Consider the following 15,595-nt stretch of genomic DNA (forward strand, 5'->3'; position numbering starts at 1 on the left):
TTCCTGAAGCCTGGAGAGTGAGTGGGGTTGGTGCGCACCGACCCCTCTCGCTGTCCAGGCTTCAGCGAAAGCATGTATTCGCCCCATAGGACGCACACAGATTTCCCCTTCATTTTTGGAGGGGAAAAAGTGCGTCCTATAGGGCGAAAAATACAGTATATAAGTAAGTGCATAACTCTTCCATTGAACTATGTAGCATTTAAAAGTGCTTTACTTAACAGGAGAGTCCCTTTTGTGTTTGTATATTATCAACACAGCCACCTCAGGATTCTTTTAAGAGCGGGTTATCATATTTCCACCCCAGAAATCCTACTGTCTGGTTTTAAAATCACATGGCTATTACCTTCCTACCTGAAACTAAATATATGCTGTTCAGGAATTACGTGCTAAGGGATTATGCTTATGTGTTGATTCTTTGCCATCCTTGCTGTTGGTGTGATCATGTGTGTCATTTGGTTTGGGGGTTTTTTTTAGTGGAGAAAGTAGCAAATGAAAGCCAAAAGACACCACGGGATGTGGTCATGATGGAGAATTTTCACCATATCTTTGCAACTCTTTCTCGGTTGAAAATCTCGTGTTTGGAGGCTGAGAAAAAGGAAGCTAAACAAAAATATACAGATCATCTGCAGTCCTACGTCATCTACTCTTTGGGACAGCCACTTGAGAAATTAAATGTAAGACATGTCCTTCTATAGCTTCAATTCTGGGGGTTAAAAAACAAATATTAAATTTAGAAGGCTGCCAGAAGCAGACTTCTACAGCGCCAGATGCACACTCCAATTGTTAATTAGTATGGAAGACCTATTTATACCTGTATTTATTCATAAGTTTAGCATTCACCCTGTAATATTATATAGCATATGATGATGGAAGAATAGAGTACATACTAAAGCCCCTAACAAAAATAGGTTTCACAAAGGCTGCAGAAGCTCTTGTGTTTCAGCTACACTCTTGCAATGAAATACTGAAGAAGAGATGGAAGTTGTGATAGGAACAGGAATGGCATATTATGACATGGGTAATCGCTACGCATCTCAAAAAGTTACGGAGAGGCAAGCTTGTAGATTGTTCATCTCAGTTTTTAATCATCAAGAGTAGAACGAGCAACATATGTGGTGATTTGCTCTGATAAATATCCACATTGTGAAATAGAGTAATGTTGCTAGTCAGCATCTTATCTAACTACATTATTGTTGAAAATGGGCTGAAATAAAATATGAAAGGCTTTGTTTATTACAATTTTTTTATATCCCAAGCTTCAGGATGCATATCCTTCAAAGGTAGCTTGTTTTAAAAAATAAACTTCATTTAAGCACACACACACATTCTTAATATCAACCTTATACAAAGCCATTGGGGTGATTTCCATAGTACAGCTGCTGTGGTGGTGAAGTCCACTTGGATAGATGGTCTTTGCCTATGACCTTTGCTCTCCTGAAATCCTTCCTGCAAGACCAATTGATGATTCAGTGGTCCTAGGGAGAAGTCCAGCTTAACCAATGTGTACAAGCAGAAATAACAATATAGGCTACATATATATCAATGGGGCACAGGCATAGAATGTAGAGCTTTGTGTGTGATGAGTTGCACTTTGCTGATCTAGGTGGCACCTGACCTCTCTTACGATAGCAAGTAAGAGAAATCCGGTCAATTTCATACTTCAAAAATAAACAGGAAAAACTGCTTTCCAACGACAATAGTTCAAATGTGTAGAAGCCATGCTTAATACCAGGTGTTTAAGGCTGAGCACCGTTTTGTTTGTGGATTTTAATATATTTGAATACTTTGCCTCAGCACTTCTTTGAGGGCGTTGAAGCTCGTGTGGCGCAAGGTGTGAGAGAAGAGGAAGTGAGCTACCAGCTGGCGTTCAATAAACAGGAGCTAAGAAAGGTTATAAAGGAGTATCCCGGCAAGGAAGTGAAAAAGGGGTTGGACAACCTTTATAAGAAGGTGGATAAACACTTGTGTGAAGAGGAAAACCTACTTCAGGTAATATAATGGGTATTAAGAGTGTGTATAAACCTAGTGAATGCTGTGTAAATGTTTTGGCTGTCCTTGGTTTGTCTCTTGTTTAAGGTAGAACATCACACATCTGAGGTAGAAAATGTCTCGCAGTAAAACGATGTAGATAATAGAACTGCATCCAGATAAAGGGTGAAGCGGGAGGTGGGGGAAGAGAGCATTTGAAGAAGTTCAGGGCAGTGGCATAGGGTGGGGGGTGCAGGGGGGGCCGGCCGCACCGGGAGCAACATCTGGGGGTTAGGATTAGGGGGCGCAAATCCACGGGTTAGGGGGCGCAAATTACTTGCCTTGCCCCGGGTGCTGACAACCCACGCTATGCCACTGGTTCAGGGTGCATTCAGCCTTACAGGCCACAGGGAAGACACAATAACCAGGTTAATTTACATGATTGTTGCATTTACATCCTACATTTCCATTTGCGGGAAGGGGGGAGGGGGGAAATGACCAAGGCACCTAACAGAAATAAAAGCAACAACAGAAAATCCACACTGACATAGAAGAAGGAAGGAAGACTGTGTTTGGGCTATGTCACTTGGTGAGGCTCACATGATAGAATACTTAAGTGTCTCATTCTACACAGGAAGCTTGCATGCGAAAAAGAAACATTCTAGCCTTGTTTTCTCTTTCACTTGCTAGTGTTGTAAATGGAGGGGGGAAATGTATTGAAGAGTTGATTGAACCTCCACCTATAATCTGAAGTAAAGAAGCCGTTAGAATGTTGCTTTCTTATTGGTACAATTGTAAACAGACTCCTTAGCAAATAACTGGCTAGGATTGTGATGGTGTCAGTGGGCTTTCCCGTTTCCTGGTTGTTGCATGTGAAGGCATATACAAGTACATATCCTGGCAAAAGCTGAGTAGGGAGAAGGTTCATCCTGCTGCTTTCGATGCGTGTGTGCAAGGAATTGACTCTTACCCATCTGTCTTGCCTTGCCTCTCCATAGCAACAGCACTCCACTGTCCTCCTAGGTCCTAGGAAAAGGGAGATAGCAGAAGAGACAGTGCCGAGATACTATAACATGGAGCTAAATGTTGGCAATGGCTCCACACACACATTTCCTTGGAAGGTGCAGAGCTGTCCTCAACAGTGAAGCTAGTCAGCAGGACAGGCCTTTGGTGATATGGATTAGTAACCATGGATAATATTTACATTACTGAAATTCTTCTTCTTTTTGGTAGGTGGTGTGGCATTCTATGCAAGATGAGTTCATACGCCAGTACAAGCATTTTGAGGGCTTAATAGCACGCTGTTATCCTGGATCTGGAATTACTATGGAGTTCACTATCCAAGACATTTTAGACTACTTCTCCAGCATTGCACAGTCTCACTAATATCTGCCAAGGGTAAAAGCAAGATAAACTAATGAATCTTTTAGCACTGAAGACTTGTTACTTTGTGGAATGTCCTTAATTATCTTTATGCCCATCAATTGATGGCCTGAGGAGAAATGTTGCTTACTTACTGTATAGAAACAGTGTTAAAGCATACTTTTTCACATGTAATACAGTCTGGCTTGTTTTATTTTCCATGTTGATATATTAGCCTTGTATAATTTATAGTACATTAGATACTAAACTCTTTGGCTTTCCTGTAGCTTCCAGTAATTATGTTAAAGTATTAAAATTATTGTACAAGGCTGAAGGGGTTTCTGCATCAAAATGTATTAATATATGGATTGATGGAACTTGCACGCATGCTTTCAAAAGAATCTATTTACATGACTTTATGGTTGAAATTCTTCTGATCCAATATAAAAATAATGTTTACAAAGGCGTTCCTTGTATTTATTTCCCTATCCTATGACATGCATTACACAAAAGGAAAACTTGCCAGTCAACTGAGGGATCCAGATACTATATTTAAGTTAGGTGTTTTTACTTTTTACATGCAGGCATTAGTTGAAGCTTCCTTGGAAACACTGAACTAACGCTTTGATTCTAAAGACTAAAACTTTAAATTGGTTCAGTTTATCACATTGATGAAAAAAACAGCAAAATAGCTGAAGAAAAAGCCTGTCTGAGTCTGTTTTTCTGCCTAAGCTTGGGAAGAACTTCTGCCCTTATGGTTGTACACCTGGATTGCAGAAGAAATGGATTGCTAAAAGGAGTTTTGAACGAGATCCTGAAACAATATTTAGATCCCTACTTGCATCACTTGGGGTGGCTAACAATGGGAATACACAATACAGTGGTACCTCAGGTTACATACGCTTCAGGTTACATACGCTTCAGGTTACAGACTCCGCTAACCCATAAATAGTACCTCGGGTTAAGAACTTTGCTTCAGGATGAGAACAGAAATCGTGCTCCGGCGGTGCGGCAGCAGCAGGAGGCCCCATTAACTAAAGTGGTGCTTCAGGTTAAGAACAGTTTCAGGTTAAGAACGGACCTCTGGATGAATTAAGTACATAACCAGAGGTACAACTGTATGTAAGTCGTACAGCTAAAATAAGTGATGCTGCAGTGAAAATAGTTTTGATTGCATTTTTAGCATTTAAGTACACAGTCTCGATTTTTTCCTTAATGTTTTTGCTGTTCTGGGATGCTGGCATTAACAATCCAGTGCAGATTACTATTTATTCCGTTTAGGCAGAATGAGAGAATTAGGTTCTAGTTTCCAGAGCGCATCTTTTGCCGGGCGAGCGACCCTTAAAAAGGCTCTCGAAACCTGCCCTCCCAGCCTCCGCCGCCAGAGGCCGCTGCGGCAGAGCCCCGGCTCGTCCGTTAAAGGTTCCCCAGAGCGCGCTCGCCTTCGGAGAGCCGTTGCTGGGGGCGACGCCGGGCGGAAGCGGAGCGGCGGCGGACGCTTCGCGCGCCATTTTCAAACGGCCGCCTCGGCCCACACCGCCGCTCCAACTTCCTGGGAGGCTTTTTGTGTGTGGAGAAAGGCGGGGGAGAAAGAAGCGAAGGTAGAGTAGCCCGAGACCCAGGAGGGGCCCCCCGAGGGCGAGCGGTGGGGGAAGAGCCAGGCCGCGGGTTTAACGGCCCTCGGCGGCGAGGCCGAGATTTATTAGAGAGGCCTCCGCCGAGGGCCCGTTTCCATGGCGACGGCGGGGCGGTGACGTCACCGCGAAGGGAGCAGCCCTTTCAGCTGCTGTGACGCTTCCTGGGGCCTTGAGGAAAGCGCCGGCGCCCTCTTCCTCCGCAATCACAGCGCGACCGCTTCGGGTTCCTTGTCTTGCGGCTCTGGCCAGACCCTCCTCCCCCCGTCCGACAATCGCTGCTTCATGTTTAGTCCCCTCTTCGCCGCCCCCTTGGGTTGACTCTCCCGCCCAGAGCACCAGTCGTACCTCCCCCCTCTTTGCTCCCTTCACTGCGATCCCTATATCTGCAGCTGCTCACCGCAGTCTCGCCTCTCTCCCACGTCATTGCTCTTCTGCTTGCTTCTTGACCCGTCCATATATCTCTATTTCTCCCCGAAATCCTTTCTGTAGAACAGTTGCTCTCAAAAAACAACAGCACACACCCCACTGTTGTGTGCAGAGGTGTGTGTGATCTGTCATGTATGCTTTAGTTGCCATTCCTTGCATTGCACAGGGTTGGACTAGATGACCCCTGGGATCCCTTCCAACTCTACGATTCTATGATTCTGTTGTGTATAGAGATATCTCTCTCACACAAACTTATATGTGCTCCACGGAGTTCAGGCTGGCATATGTGATATTCCTGCTTCCCATCTTTATCCTCACAACAGCCCTATGAGGTAGGTCAATCTGAGAGACAGTGGCTGGCCCCCGATGCAACCGGTTTTGTTGCACTGCGTGCAGAGCCTCGAGAGATGCTGCAGCTGTGATGTGGAATGGAAAGCAAGAGGCAGGGGGTCCCCCAGTTTTGGCATCACAAAATGAAACCCCATGCACAGTACTTATTCTTCAGCTCCTTTTGTGTAGAAGTCACTTGTGTGTGTTCTGAAATGGCACTGGATTGTGGCTGGCTAGTTGCACCTCATGCGATGCCCTGGCTACATCTTATTTATGAACTCTAATCAGTTGTTGGTTTCTGAATCTGATATTTCAGGGACACTCCAGTTTGCATCTATACTCTTCTATTTCACCCTCTTCCTGGTAAAAAGTAATGTCTCAGCTGCCAGAATACCATGCTAACTTGTATCAGGTCATGACCAAGTGCCAGAAAGCAGGGAGCTTGGTCTTGCATGTTGATGTTGTAATGGTGTAAGCTAACATGTGCTTAAATTATTTGCAGATCCCATTTTTTTCACAAAAGACAGTTCAAAAATATCTTCACAATGAGCACAGCTGCAGAGCGAAAGTTCGTTAATCTAAGGAAGCGGTTGGATCAGCTGGGTTATCGACAACCATTAGGAGTGGAGAGTTTGCCTTTGGTGGAAAAGCTTTTTAGGTATCAAAACAAAAGGGAATAGCAAAATGTACTCATAGGTGTTATTGGATTGATATTTGCTGTTTGACTACATTACACTAGTGGTGAAAGTTAGTCTTCTGTGAAATGCATTGAGATGGCTTTGTCAATGCAAATATTCTGTGTTAATCCTGAAATGCAATTTAAAGTAATATTTTGTAACCTCACTTTACACAATCTAGAGACATCAGTTTCAAATTTCACTAGAATGTATCATAATTGGCTTTTAAAAGCATGCCTAAAATTAGCTGCAATAAGCAACTGTTTTAGAACAGAGGTCTGAGTGCAGTGCATAGAAAAATCTGTAACAGGAACATTCCTGCGACATAAGGGAACCCTGGTGTACAATATTAAATGTCCTAGCCAATAAAAATAGGGTTTAGTTTGAACAAATTAATCAGCTTAAAGAATGGTGTGGATGCTGTTCTGTAAGCAGCATTCTTCCTGAAAAAAACAAATGTTTGCTTTCATGCATAAATGGGATGTCTTGTATATGCAGCCACTAAGTCGGGGTAAATTCTGCCAACCAAATGTTGCACATTAATGTTAGAAATGCTGCCTGCTTGCCTCCTCCTTCTTTAATGCATGTTCAAGTAAATCCCCTTTTGATTTTAATGAAAACTTGGCCATTTAAGGAAGGTTAAGATTGTAGTCCATGCATACTTGCATAGACATAGGGAAATAAATGTTCTATTTTAAATCTGGTTGGCTAGTACACCAAGCCAAAATCTGCCTCTGTTCTGGCCTAGGGGGTGACTGGAGCAGGGTATTTATACAAAATATTAGTTTTGACCATTGTAGGTTTCATCTCTCAAGCCTGGAAATTTGTTTTCCTTCCATTTCAGTGACCTTGTTCATACAACTGAGAGCCTCCGGAGTGCTAAGCTATCTGCTGGAAAACTTGAAAAAGAATACAGCAACTTTGACGTTGTTCTAGAACCTTATCGAGAAGAAAATGCTAGGCTCACCCGTGAAAACAATGAACTACATTTAGAAATTCTGAAACTGAAAGAACAACTGGAAAAGCAGGTCAAAGGTAATATTGAAAACCTAACTGATTATTTATCTCTTAGAAAGCGGGGCAACAAATTTTGACTATCATTGTTAGTAAGCCAAAACTTGTGGTTGCCATTGACCCCACAAGTTTTGCCTCTAATAAGTTTGGTGGTAGCACTTTACACTTTGCGGTGAGTTTTGGAAGCACTTGCGCAGGTGACGCAGCAGGAAGATGGAATCTGCAAAAATCACCTTACCTTTTATCTTTGTGGATCTCTCCATTACATCAAAAGCAGAATGGCAGCATTGAATGCCATCCAAATTGAATGCCAGAGTATGTTTCTTGATGCAGTGGTGGACTGGATAAAGGCCAATAAACTGTCTGAATCCTGGGAAGACGGAAGCTCTTTAGGAATCCCCCTCTGGAGGAGCAAGTTCATAGTTTGGGGGCACTCCTAAAAGCATCTTTGTCACTGGGGGCCCTGTTGTCCTCTTTGGCTTGTTGTGCCTTCTGCCAGCTTCATCTGGTTCACTAACCATAGCCATTCCTGGACAGATATAGCCTGACCACTATAGTCCATTGGTAATCTCGAGGCTGCTGTAATGCACTATATGTGGGGCTGTCCTTGGGTCTGATTCAGAAGCTCCAGCTGGTGCAGAATGCTGCAGCCAGATCACTGTTGGGAGTGACACCATTGTTAAAACAGCTGCACTGGTTGCCCATCTGCTACCAAGCCAGGTTCAAGGTTCTTTGATTGATTTACAAAGCCCTAAACAACTTGAGTCCAGGACACCTCAGGGATCACCTGAATCCTTATATACCAGCTTGATCACTGAGATCATCTGCAGGAATGTCTTTGGTTGCTCCCCGAGTAGGTGAAACCTAGCCTTTAGTGTCATACGCCTAGTCCTGTGGAACACCCTACCAATAGAGATTCAGCAGGCACCTTCTGTGCCAACTTTTAAATGTCCACTGAAAACGTTTCTGTTCTGCCAGGCCTATGCAGGCCACAGTGGTCTATAGATGTTATAAATTTCTTTTTGCTTGTTTTTAACTTTTAATGATTTAATTGGTTTTACATTTTTATATTGTGGTGAACTGCTGTGATACATCTATGACACAGCGGTATATAAATATCTTTTATAAATGAATACATAAAGTTTCAAACCACAGCATGCCAGTGTTCTCCCTGAGAAGTGATGATACTAAGAGTCAGGGAACTGAGAAATAGTTTAACTGATTCTTAAGGCTGCTTCAAGCAATATTTCATTGTAAAATGTCTTCTTAATGTTGTACACCACCCTGGGATCTTTTGATAAAAGGTGGTATATAAATGGAATAAATAATAATAATAAACAATAATACTTGAATACAATCCCCAAAACTGGTCTAAGTTTGAAGTGCACAAATGTGTGTGTTTGGCCACATCATTTTAAACTACAGTTAAGTAGCTCTATTGCAGTGATTGCAAACACGCACACTGTGATGGGTCTTTACCATAGAATTGTAGAGTTAGAAGGGACCCGAAGAGTCATCTATTCCAACCCCCTGTAATGCAGGAATACCATGAATATCTCTACTACAGACCTCTGATGTACAACGTGCCTTTCGGTGCATTAACATCAGGAAGGCAGCTGGACCGGATGGAATCCCGGGACGGGTAATTAGGGACTGCGCTGCAGAATTAGCTGGTGTATTTACGGACATTTTTAATCTATCCCTGTCGCAGGGTTCTGTCCCTACCTGTCTGAAGACATCGATTATAGTGCCAGTCCCCAAGCAGTCAGTGGTGGTATCTCTCAATGACTATAGACCAATAGCCCTAACATCTGTCGTTATGAAATGTTTCGAGAGATTGGTGCTAGATCATATTAAGGCTGGTCTTCCATCCACTCTAGACCCGTTCCAGTTTGCATACAGAAGAAATAGATCTACTGATGATGCTATTTCCATCGTTGTCCACACTGTACTGAGTCATTTAGAACGACAGGGAACCTATGCAAGGCTGTTGTTTGTGGACTACAGTTCTGCCTTCAATACAATTTTGCCAGACAGGTTATTTCTTAAAATGATCAATTTGGGTATACATCAGAAGATCTGTCTGTGGGTAAGGAATTTCCTGACTGACAGGCCGCAGACAGTGAGAATGGGACCTTACTATTCTTCTACTCTAGTATTAGGCACAGGAGCTCCTCAGGGATGTGTGCTAAGTCCCTTTCTCTATTCCCTGTACACATCTGATTGTACCCCACTGTATAAGTCCAACACAATCATCAAATTTGCGGATGATACAACAGTGGTGGGGCTCATTAGTGAGAACGATGAGACTGCTTACAGGAAAGAAGTACAGGGGTTAATTCAATGGTGTAAAGAAAACAATCTTATGCTTAACACCAAAAAAACCAAAGAACTCATAGTTGATTTTAGGAGAAAGAAAAGTGTATTTTTACCATTGCACATAAATGGCGAGGAGGTGGAGAGGGTTGGTAGTTTTAAATACCTGGGCATTTATATCTCTGAGGACCTCTCATGGACTGCAAATATTAACATGGTTGTGAGGAAGGTGCAGGGGAGGTTGTATTTCCTGAGAATGCTCAGGGGACTGAATCTATCTCAGCACCTACTCCTGTCCTATTATCACAGTACCATCGAGAGTGTCTTAACCTATAGTATATTATCGTGGTATGGAAGCAGCTCTGAAACGGATAAAAAAGCTTTACTGAGAATAACAAAAATTGCCCAGAATGTTATAGGGCTCCAGCTACCAACCCTGGATGAGATCTTCACGTCTCGCACTTTGAAGAAGTCACACAATATCCTGTGAGATCCCACCCATCCTGCTCACAACTTCTTTGAACTGTTGCCTTCGGGCAGAAGATATAGGACAATGAAAACACGAACCACACGCCTTCTGAATAGTTTCTATCCAAGAGCTCTGATTGCACTAAATAATGATCTCAGGGCCAGTTGTAAGAAATAGCAAGTAGGGAGTAGGAAGAAATGAGATAGGGTTTAGGTCATGTTATGCTTTTAATAGGTCATGTTATATTCTGGATTATGTATGTTTTATAGATTATGTCTGAATGGGATGAGAGTGTTGGAGGTACGTGCAAATGTGTATGTGAAGCCGGTCTTTGGGTGGGTGTTTTATTTTCGTTGTTGTGTATACTGTGTATATACGGACAATGACAAATAAATTTCTATTCTATTCTATTCTATTCTATTCTACTTGTTAGGGTTTTAGTCTTGCTTTAAATGGATCTGTTGTTTTTGTGGTTTTAACTGTTTTTAATTATCTCATGTGTAAATCACCTTGAGATGATTGTTTAGGAAGTGGTTGTTGTCATCGTGTTTTTAAAAGATACAAGCAACTAAAAACATGTTCAGGGAAATTGAGACTTGCAGCACATGTGCGTATTAGCACCTGGAGATAGAAGAAAAAACATTGAGCTTGTTTTTATTCCTAGTATGCAGGTAGAAGAAAAAGGAAGAATACTGTTGATTTTTTTTCTTCCTTAAAGGTTTGAAAACTACACTGAGGAAAGTTGAACATGAGAATGCAGATATGAAATTTTTGAATAACCAGTATATACATAAAATTAGATCGTTAGAGAAAGAGAACAAAGCCAAGACTGACAAGATCCAGCAACTCCAAGAGAAAAATCTGCAAGCAGTGGTCCAGACACCAGGTACACTATCAGATTATGTGCTCATCATGCTACTACTTCTCTTACTAGGCTGCACTTTTGCACCCTGTTTTGGTACTTGAGTATATTTGGTTTTAGTGGGACTTTAGCAAATGTCAATATGGGAAAAAAATCACTACAAGCCATGGATCCAGATTCTGCATTAATAATTGCTGCAGAACCTCAGTTATCAAACTCCTTTTAGAGAGCTTTGGTTTTCTCCCCCTCTTTTAAGCTTTAGGTGAGCTGCTATAGCTTTATTTCACTGAGATTTTTTGCAGGTTAAATATCTTGTCTCCTTGTTTTTACGCTGTTTTGTTTTTTCATTATTTTGCTTTATTTTATTAAACTGATTTTAATAATTTTGACTGTGCATTGTATTTAGTTTGTTAACAGCTTAAAACCACTATTTTATTTTATAAAGTAAATTAAGGCATACTTTTTGGAAAAATAAATAGACATTACTTACTTTCTTTGGGATAGAAGTCAGTTTTACGTATCTATCCCTTCCCTAATTAAGATTGTTGGGAAAGCCCACAAGGTGATGGCCAATGTGACCAATGGCCACTGGTGCCTGCAAGAAATTGCCATATTACGACACATGTTGTGGATTAAACAAAATCTCTCAGAGCTCTATGAGCATTTAGTAAAGATTTGCCTCTGTGCTCTCAGGCTGAGATGTTACCGTCTTTATTCTTAGGGCATTATATGCAAAATCTAGACTTTTACTTTTATAGCCACACTAAAAGTGTTGGATGCTCACAGCCCAATCACAAGCATGTTTATTCAGTACCACTGAGTACAATGGGGTTTAGGATACATACATAGGAATTATAGAATTTACTTGAATTTAGGCAATAATCCTAACCCCACTTACTGTTAGTTATATGCATTTACTGTTGAATTGGATGTCTGAGCAGTCATGGTTATGATTGCACTGTTATTTCCCATTGAAATCAATGAAGGACAGATTTACACTATTTTACACTTGCAAACACAGTAATATAATGAAATTGATGCATGCTCTTAGTCTTCGAGAGCTTTAATGTAGTTTTATGTCTATATATCATGTAGATTTCATTTAAGCTACTCTTTTAATGAACATTTTGTTAAATGTATTCTTTGCCACTCATATAATTAGCTATTGCTTAAAAGTATTATTCCAGTAACAAAGGAATTTCTTTGGTTCTTCAATATAAAGAAGAACTCTTGGGGCTGTTTAATTCTTAGTAATATGCATTTATCTTTGTAGGTGGTAGGAAAAGAAATATTCCGTTTAGGCGTCAGCGTATGCAGATAGACCAGCCAGTCCCTCCCTCAGGAATCGATGCTTATCCAATTCCTCAGCCAGATGACCCATATATTGCAGATCTTCTTCAAGTGGCTGACAACAGGTGATTAATGGTCTTTTTAAATCTTGACACACTAGTAATGCCATCCTGACATCTCCCTCCAGTCTTCCATGAATGAGAATTAGTCTCTAACCCTTCCCCTCCCACTTCTGTGGGAGAAAATGTTTGGGAAGAATTACTTAGTTCTTTAATCGCCGTTTATGTTTCCGATTGTCAAAAATGACAAGAAATCAAAAGTTACTATGGCATTCATTATACATTTTTAAAAACCAGAACAGTTTATGTATTGCACTTTGGCCTTCCTTTGGACTTCTTCACTGTGATCATAAAACAAGGGATTAGCAATGTTAGGTTTCAATGTTTTAACAACGTAAGGTTAAAAAGTTCAGTATATTTTTCTTAGTACTATGCCTATTTGAGGGGGGTATTAATGTAAAACACGTTGTATTAATTACTTTTACTTTTGCTGCTTCTAAATGTATGCAATATATTGAATGACTTGAGATTTTGAGTGACTGTAGAACAAGTAATAATGAGAGAACTAGTTGTCAGCGGAAAATATTTTATTAATGTAGAATTCCTGAATGAAACTCAAATTCAGATAAAATATATTTCAGAATTCATGAACTGCAGTTAGAAGTGTCGGACTTGCAAGAAAAGCTAGAGATAGCGGAACGTGAGGTGAAAAATTACAGCAAACAGGTAAACTAATATTTTAAGGGTTGTGTATTTTGCTTCTTAACTTTTCAGTATAGTCTACAGTTTCTCTTTGCTGAAGAAGGGATCTTAAGATCAGCATTTCCCCCAGGAACTGTCAGCATTTTGTTAATGTTCTGGTTAAAAGCCAATAGTGGCTTGCTTTGGCATAGCTACTTCCGTATTCATTCTACTGACAGAGTGGGGAATGTAGCTCAGTGGTACAGCTCATGCTTTGCATGCAGAGCATCTCAGACTCAATCTGCAATCCCTGTCTGAAATGCTAGAGAGCTGCAGTCAGTGTAAACTATACTGAGCTAGATGGGTCAGGATTCTGACTCTGTATACAGGTGGTTTCAGTTGGGGTCCCTATATCGCAAAGAGGTTGGTCCAATTTTTCTGTGTATGGTTTTGGCACATTAGCTTTCACCAAACTCCTATTTTTTCCTGTCCTGGCTATTCACTGCTATTATTACATTACATTACATTACATTACATTACATTACATTACATTACATTACATTACATTACATTACATTACATTACATTCATCTATCCCAGTGGGTAGAGCTTGACAGAATTTATACAGGGGAGTTTTTATCCTTCTCAATTGTTCCTCCCTTCCCTTCCATTGCCTTTTTCTGTTCTGGGCATGCACACAATATTTTTGTAACTATGTGCATGTCTTCCTTTAATATTCAGTTTTCTTTCCAAAGAAACTTAATTCTTAATCTCATTGCACTTTACCTGTGTTGTGTTGGCATGTGTGGCTTTGATGAACTTGACAGGCCCCTAGAACACTTGAGGAGGACCCTTCCTGCATGCTATCACAGCCTCTCTGGTAACACATTCACAAATGGTCCATACAACAGACTGGTGTCGAGGATAATTTCTGGTATGATGAGTGTTTTCATTGGAAATCATAGCATCCCCAGAACAGTCCCATATCCTTATGTACTAAGAGGAGAAGTTCTGGCCAGGCATTTGCAGCAACAACACTCAATCATTTTAAAAGAATAATGATTTTGTCTCCAAAGGTTGAGCTGCGAGACAGTGAGATTGAGCGTTTAGGCCTGGCACTGGATGGCGGTCGCTCTCATGATGTCATATCTTTGGAAGCCAGAAGCAGAAGTAATGAAAAAATTATTGCTCACTTAAATTTACAGGTAACATGTTTGAGCCTCTTTCACTTAGAAACCTTTGTAAGATTCCTCACCTCCCGATAAAGCTTTTGTGAAGTGCTGCAACTCCAAAACCACCTGAATTGACTCCATAACTGTGATCAGAGATGTCACGTCCCATTTTACTGGCTGTATCCTACACCTACTCATAAGTTAGTTTATTCCTTTTGTGGTCATTGTGTTCCAGCCGATTAACTTAGCAATGATAATATGGCTGAAAATTTTTGGAGGCTGTTTCCTCCAAATATGTGGGAACCAAATTCATGACTTGGCAATTCAGCTAATTAAAATGTCCACAGATCTCAAATGTTTCTTACGTTCTAAGAACATAAAGTACTACAGCTAATAATGGAAAGTTATTTGAGAACTAACTGCTAGCTTTTGTTTGGCTGTAGTTGTGCTTCTACTTTTTTGTTAACTTGAAACATTTAGTATGTTGTGAATGTGTTTCAGATTGAATTTCTGCAGCAAACAAACAAAGAGCTTGAAATGCGCATACAGGATCTTCTGGACAGTAAGCAAAATGTCACTAGTGAAGTGGCTCATTTAAGCAATAAAAATGAAGAACTGTGCCAAGAATTGAGTGAAATAGATCAGTTGGCACAACAGTTGGAAAGGCACAAAGAAATTGTGCTTGAGACTGCAGATAAAGAAATTGGACAGGCTAAGGTAAGTAAATTCTGTAACTTGGTAGAACATCAAGAAAATGTCTCAACTCCCAATGAAAGGTTTCAGGAGTTGCATCTGCTTTTAAAAGTGCATGCATTTGCCTTTGTATTTTAAATTTCATAAAGTGTAGTGCAGAAGAGGATTTGAAGACCAGCAACATCTGGAGAGCCATAACTTCCATATCTTTGCTTTAATGTATGGATTTTGATATTTTGTTGTATTTGCAATGTTTGTAACGGGGCCCCTGTGTACATTATAATGGAATCAGGTCTGTTTTGAAGTTGGCCAAGGAACTGTAGAACTGAGCAACCATATCCTATAAGAAGGATTAGTTTAACCTCCAAAAGGGCCTTTGGGGATGTCAGATGAGCGTTTTGGTATTTTCTTTCCTACTAAGGACAGCTGTTACACTCTGGACATGCTGCACATTTGCTAGAGAACTTCTCTTTAGCCTGCTGGGTTCCCTTATTCTGCAGAAGGAATCTAGAGACCTTTCTGTAGATTTGCTCACATAGATCTTTTCCTAGGCCTTTGACATCCCTGTTGCCACCAGACACCTCCGATGTCATTCAACTGCTCCCCAGTTCCATCAAATTTTCTGCTGCACTCCAGGTC

At 40.9% G+C, this 15,595-nt stretch overlaps 2 protein-coding genes across 13 annotated transcripts in view; both read left to right on the forward strand.

Moving 5' to 3' along the window:
- EXOC1 (exocyst complex component 1) overlaps nt 1-3,793 on the forward strand; it is a 29,131-nt gene extending 25,338 nt beyond the window's left edge. For all 8 annotated transcript variants that reach the window (XM_083458115.1, XM_083458117.1, XM_083458118.1 and 5 more), the window contains 3 exons: nt 475-674; nt 1,795-1,989; nt 3,202-3,793. In XM_083458115.1, the coding sequence (XP_083314241.1) occupies nt 475-674; nt 1,795-1,989; nt 3,202-3,354 (548 nt within the window). In that variant the 3' untranslated portion in view covers nt 3,355-3,793. The remainder of the gene's footprint in view (nt 1-474; nt 675-1,794; nt 1,990-3,201) is intronic.
- A 942-nt stretch (nt 3,794-4,735) lies between these two features.
- The window catches only part of CEP135 (centrosomal protein 135), a 34,364-nt gene continuing 23,504 nt past the window's right edge, over nt 4,736-15,595 (forward strand). For 3 of the 5 annotated variants that reach the window (XM_083458047.1, XM_083458045.1, XM_083458046.1), the window contains exons 1-8: nt 4,934-5,725; nt 6,226-6,381; nt 7,245-7,435; nt 10,918-11,085; nt 12,335-12,476; nt 13,052-13,136; nt 14,168-14,296; nt 14,765-14,980. In XM_083458047.1, coding sequence (XP_083314173.1) covers nt 5,721-5,725; nt 6,226-6,381; nt 7,245-7,435; nt 10,918-11,085; nt 12,335-12,476; nt 13,052-13,136; nt 14,168-14,296; nt 14,765-14,980 — 1,092 coding nt within the window. In that variant the 5' untranslated portion in view covers nt 4,934-5,720. The other 2 variants (XM_083458049.1, XM_083458048.1) reach the window with 1 other exon arrangement.

This window comes from Podarcis tiliguerta (assembly GCF_965153285.1).
Source record: "Podarcis tiliguerta genome assembly, chromosome: 9".
Classification (NCBI taxonomy): domain Eukaryota; kingdom Metazoa; phylum Chordata; class Lepidosauria; order Squamata; family Lacertidae; genus Podarcis; species Podarcis tiliguerta.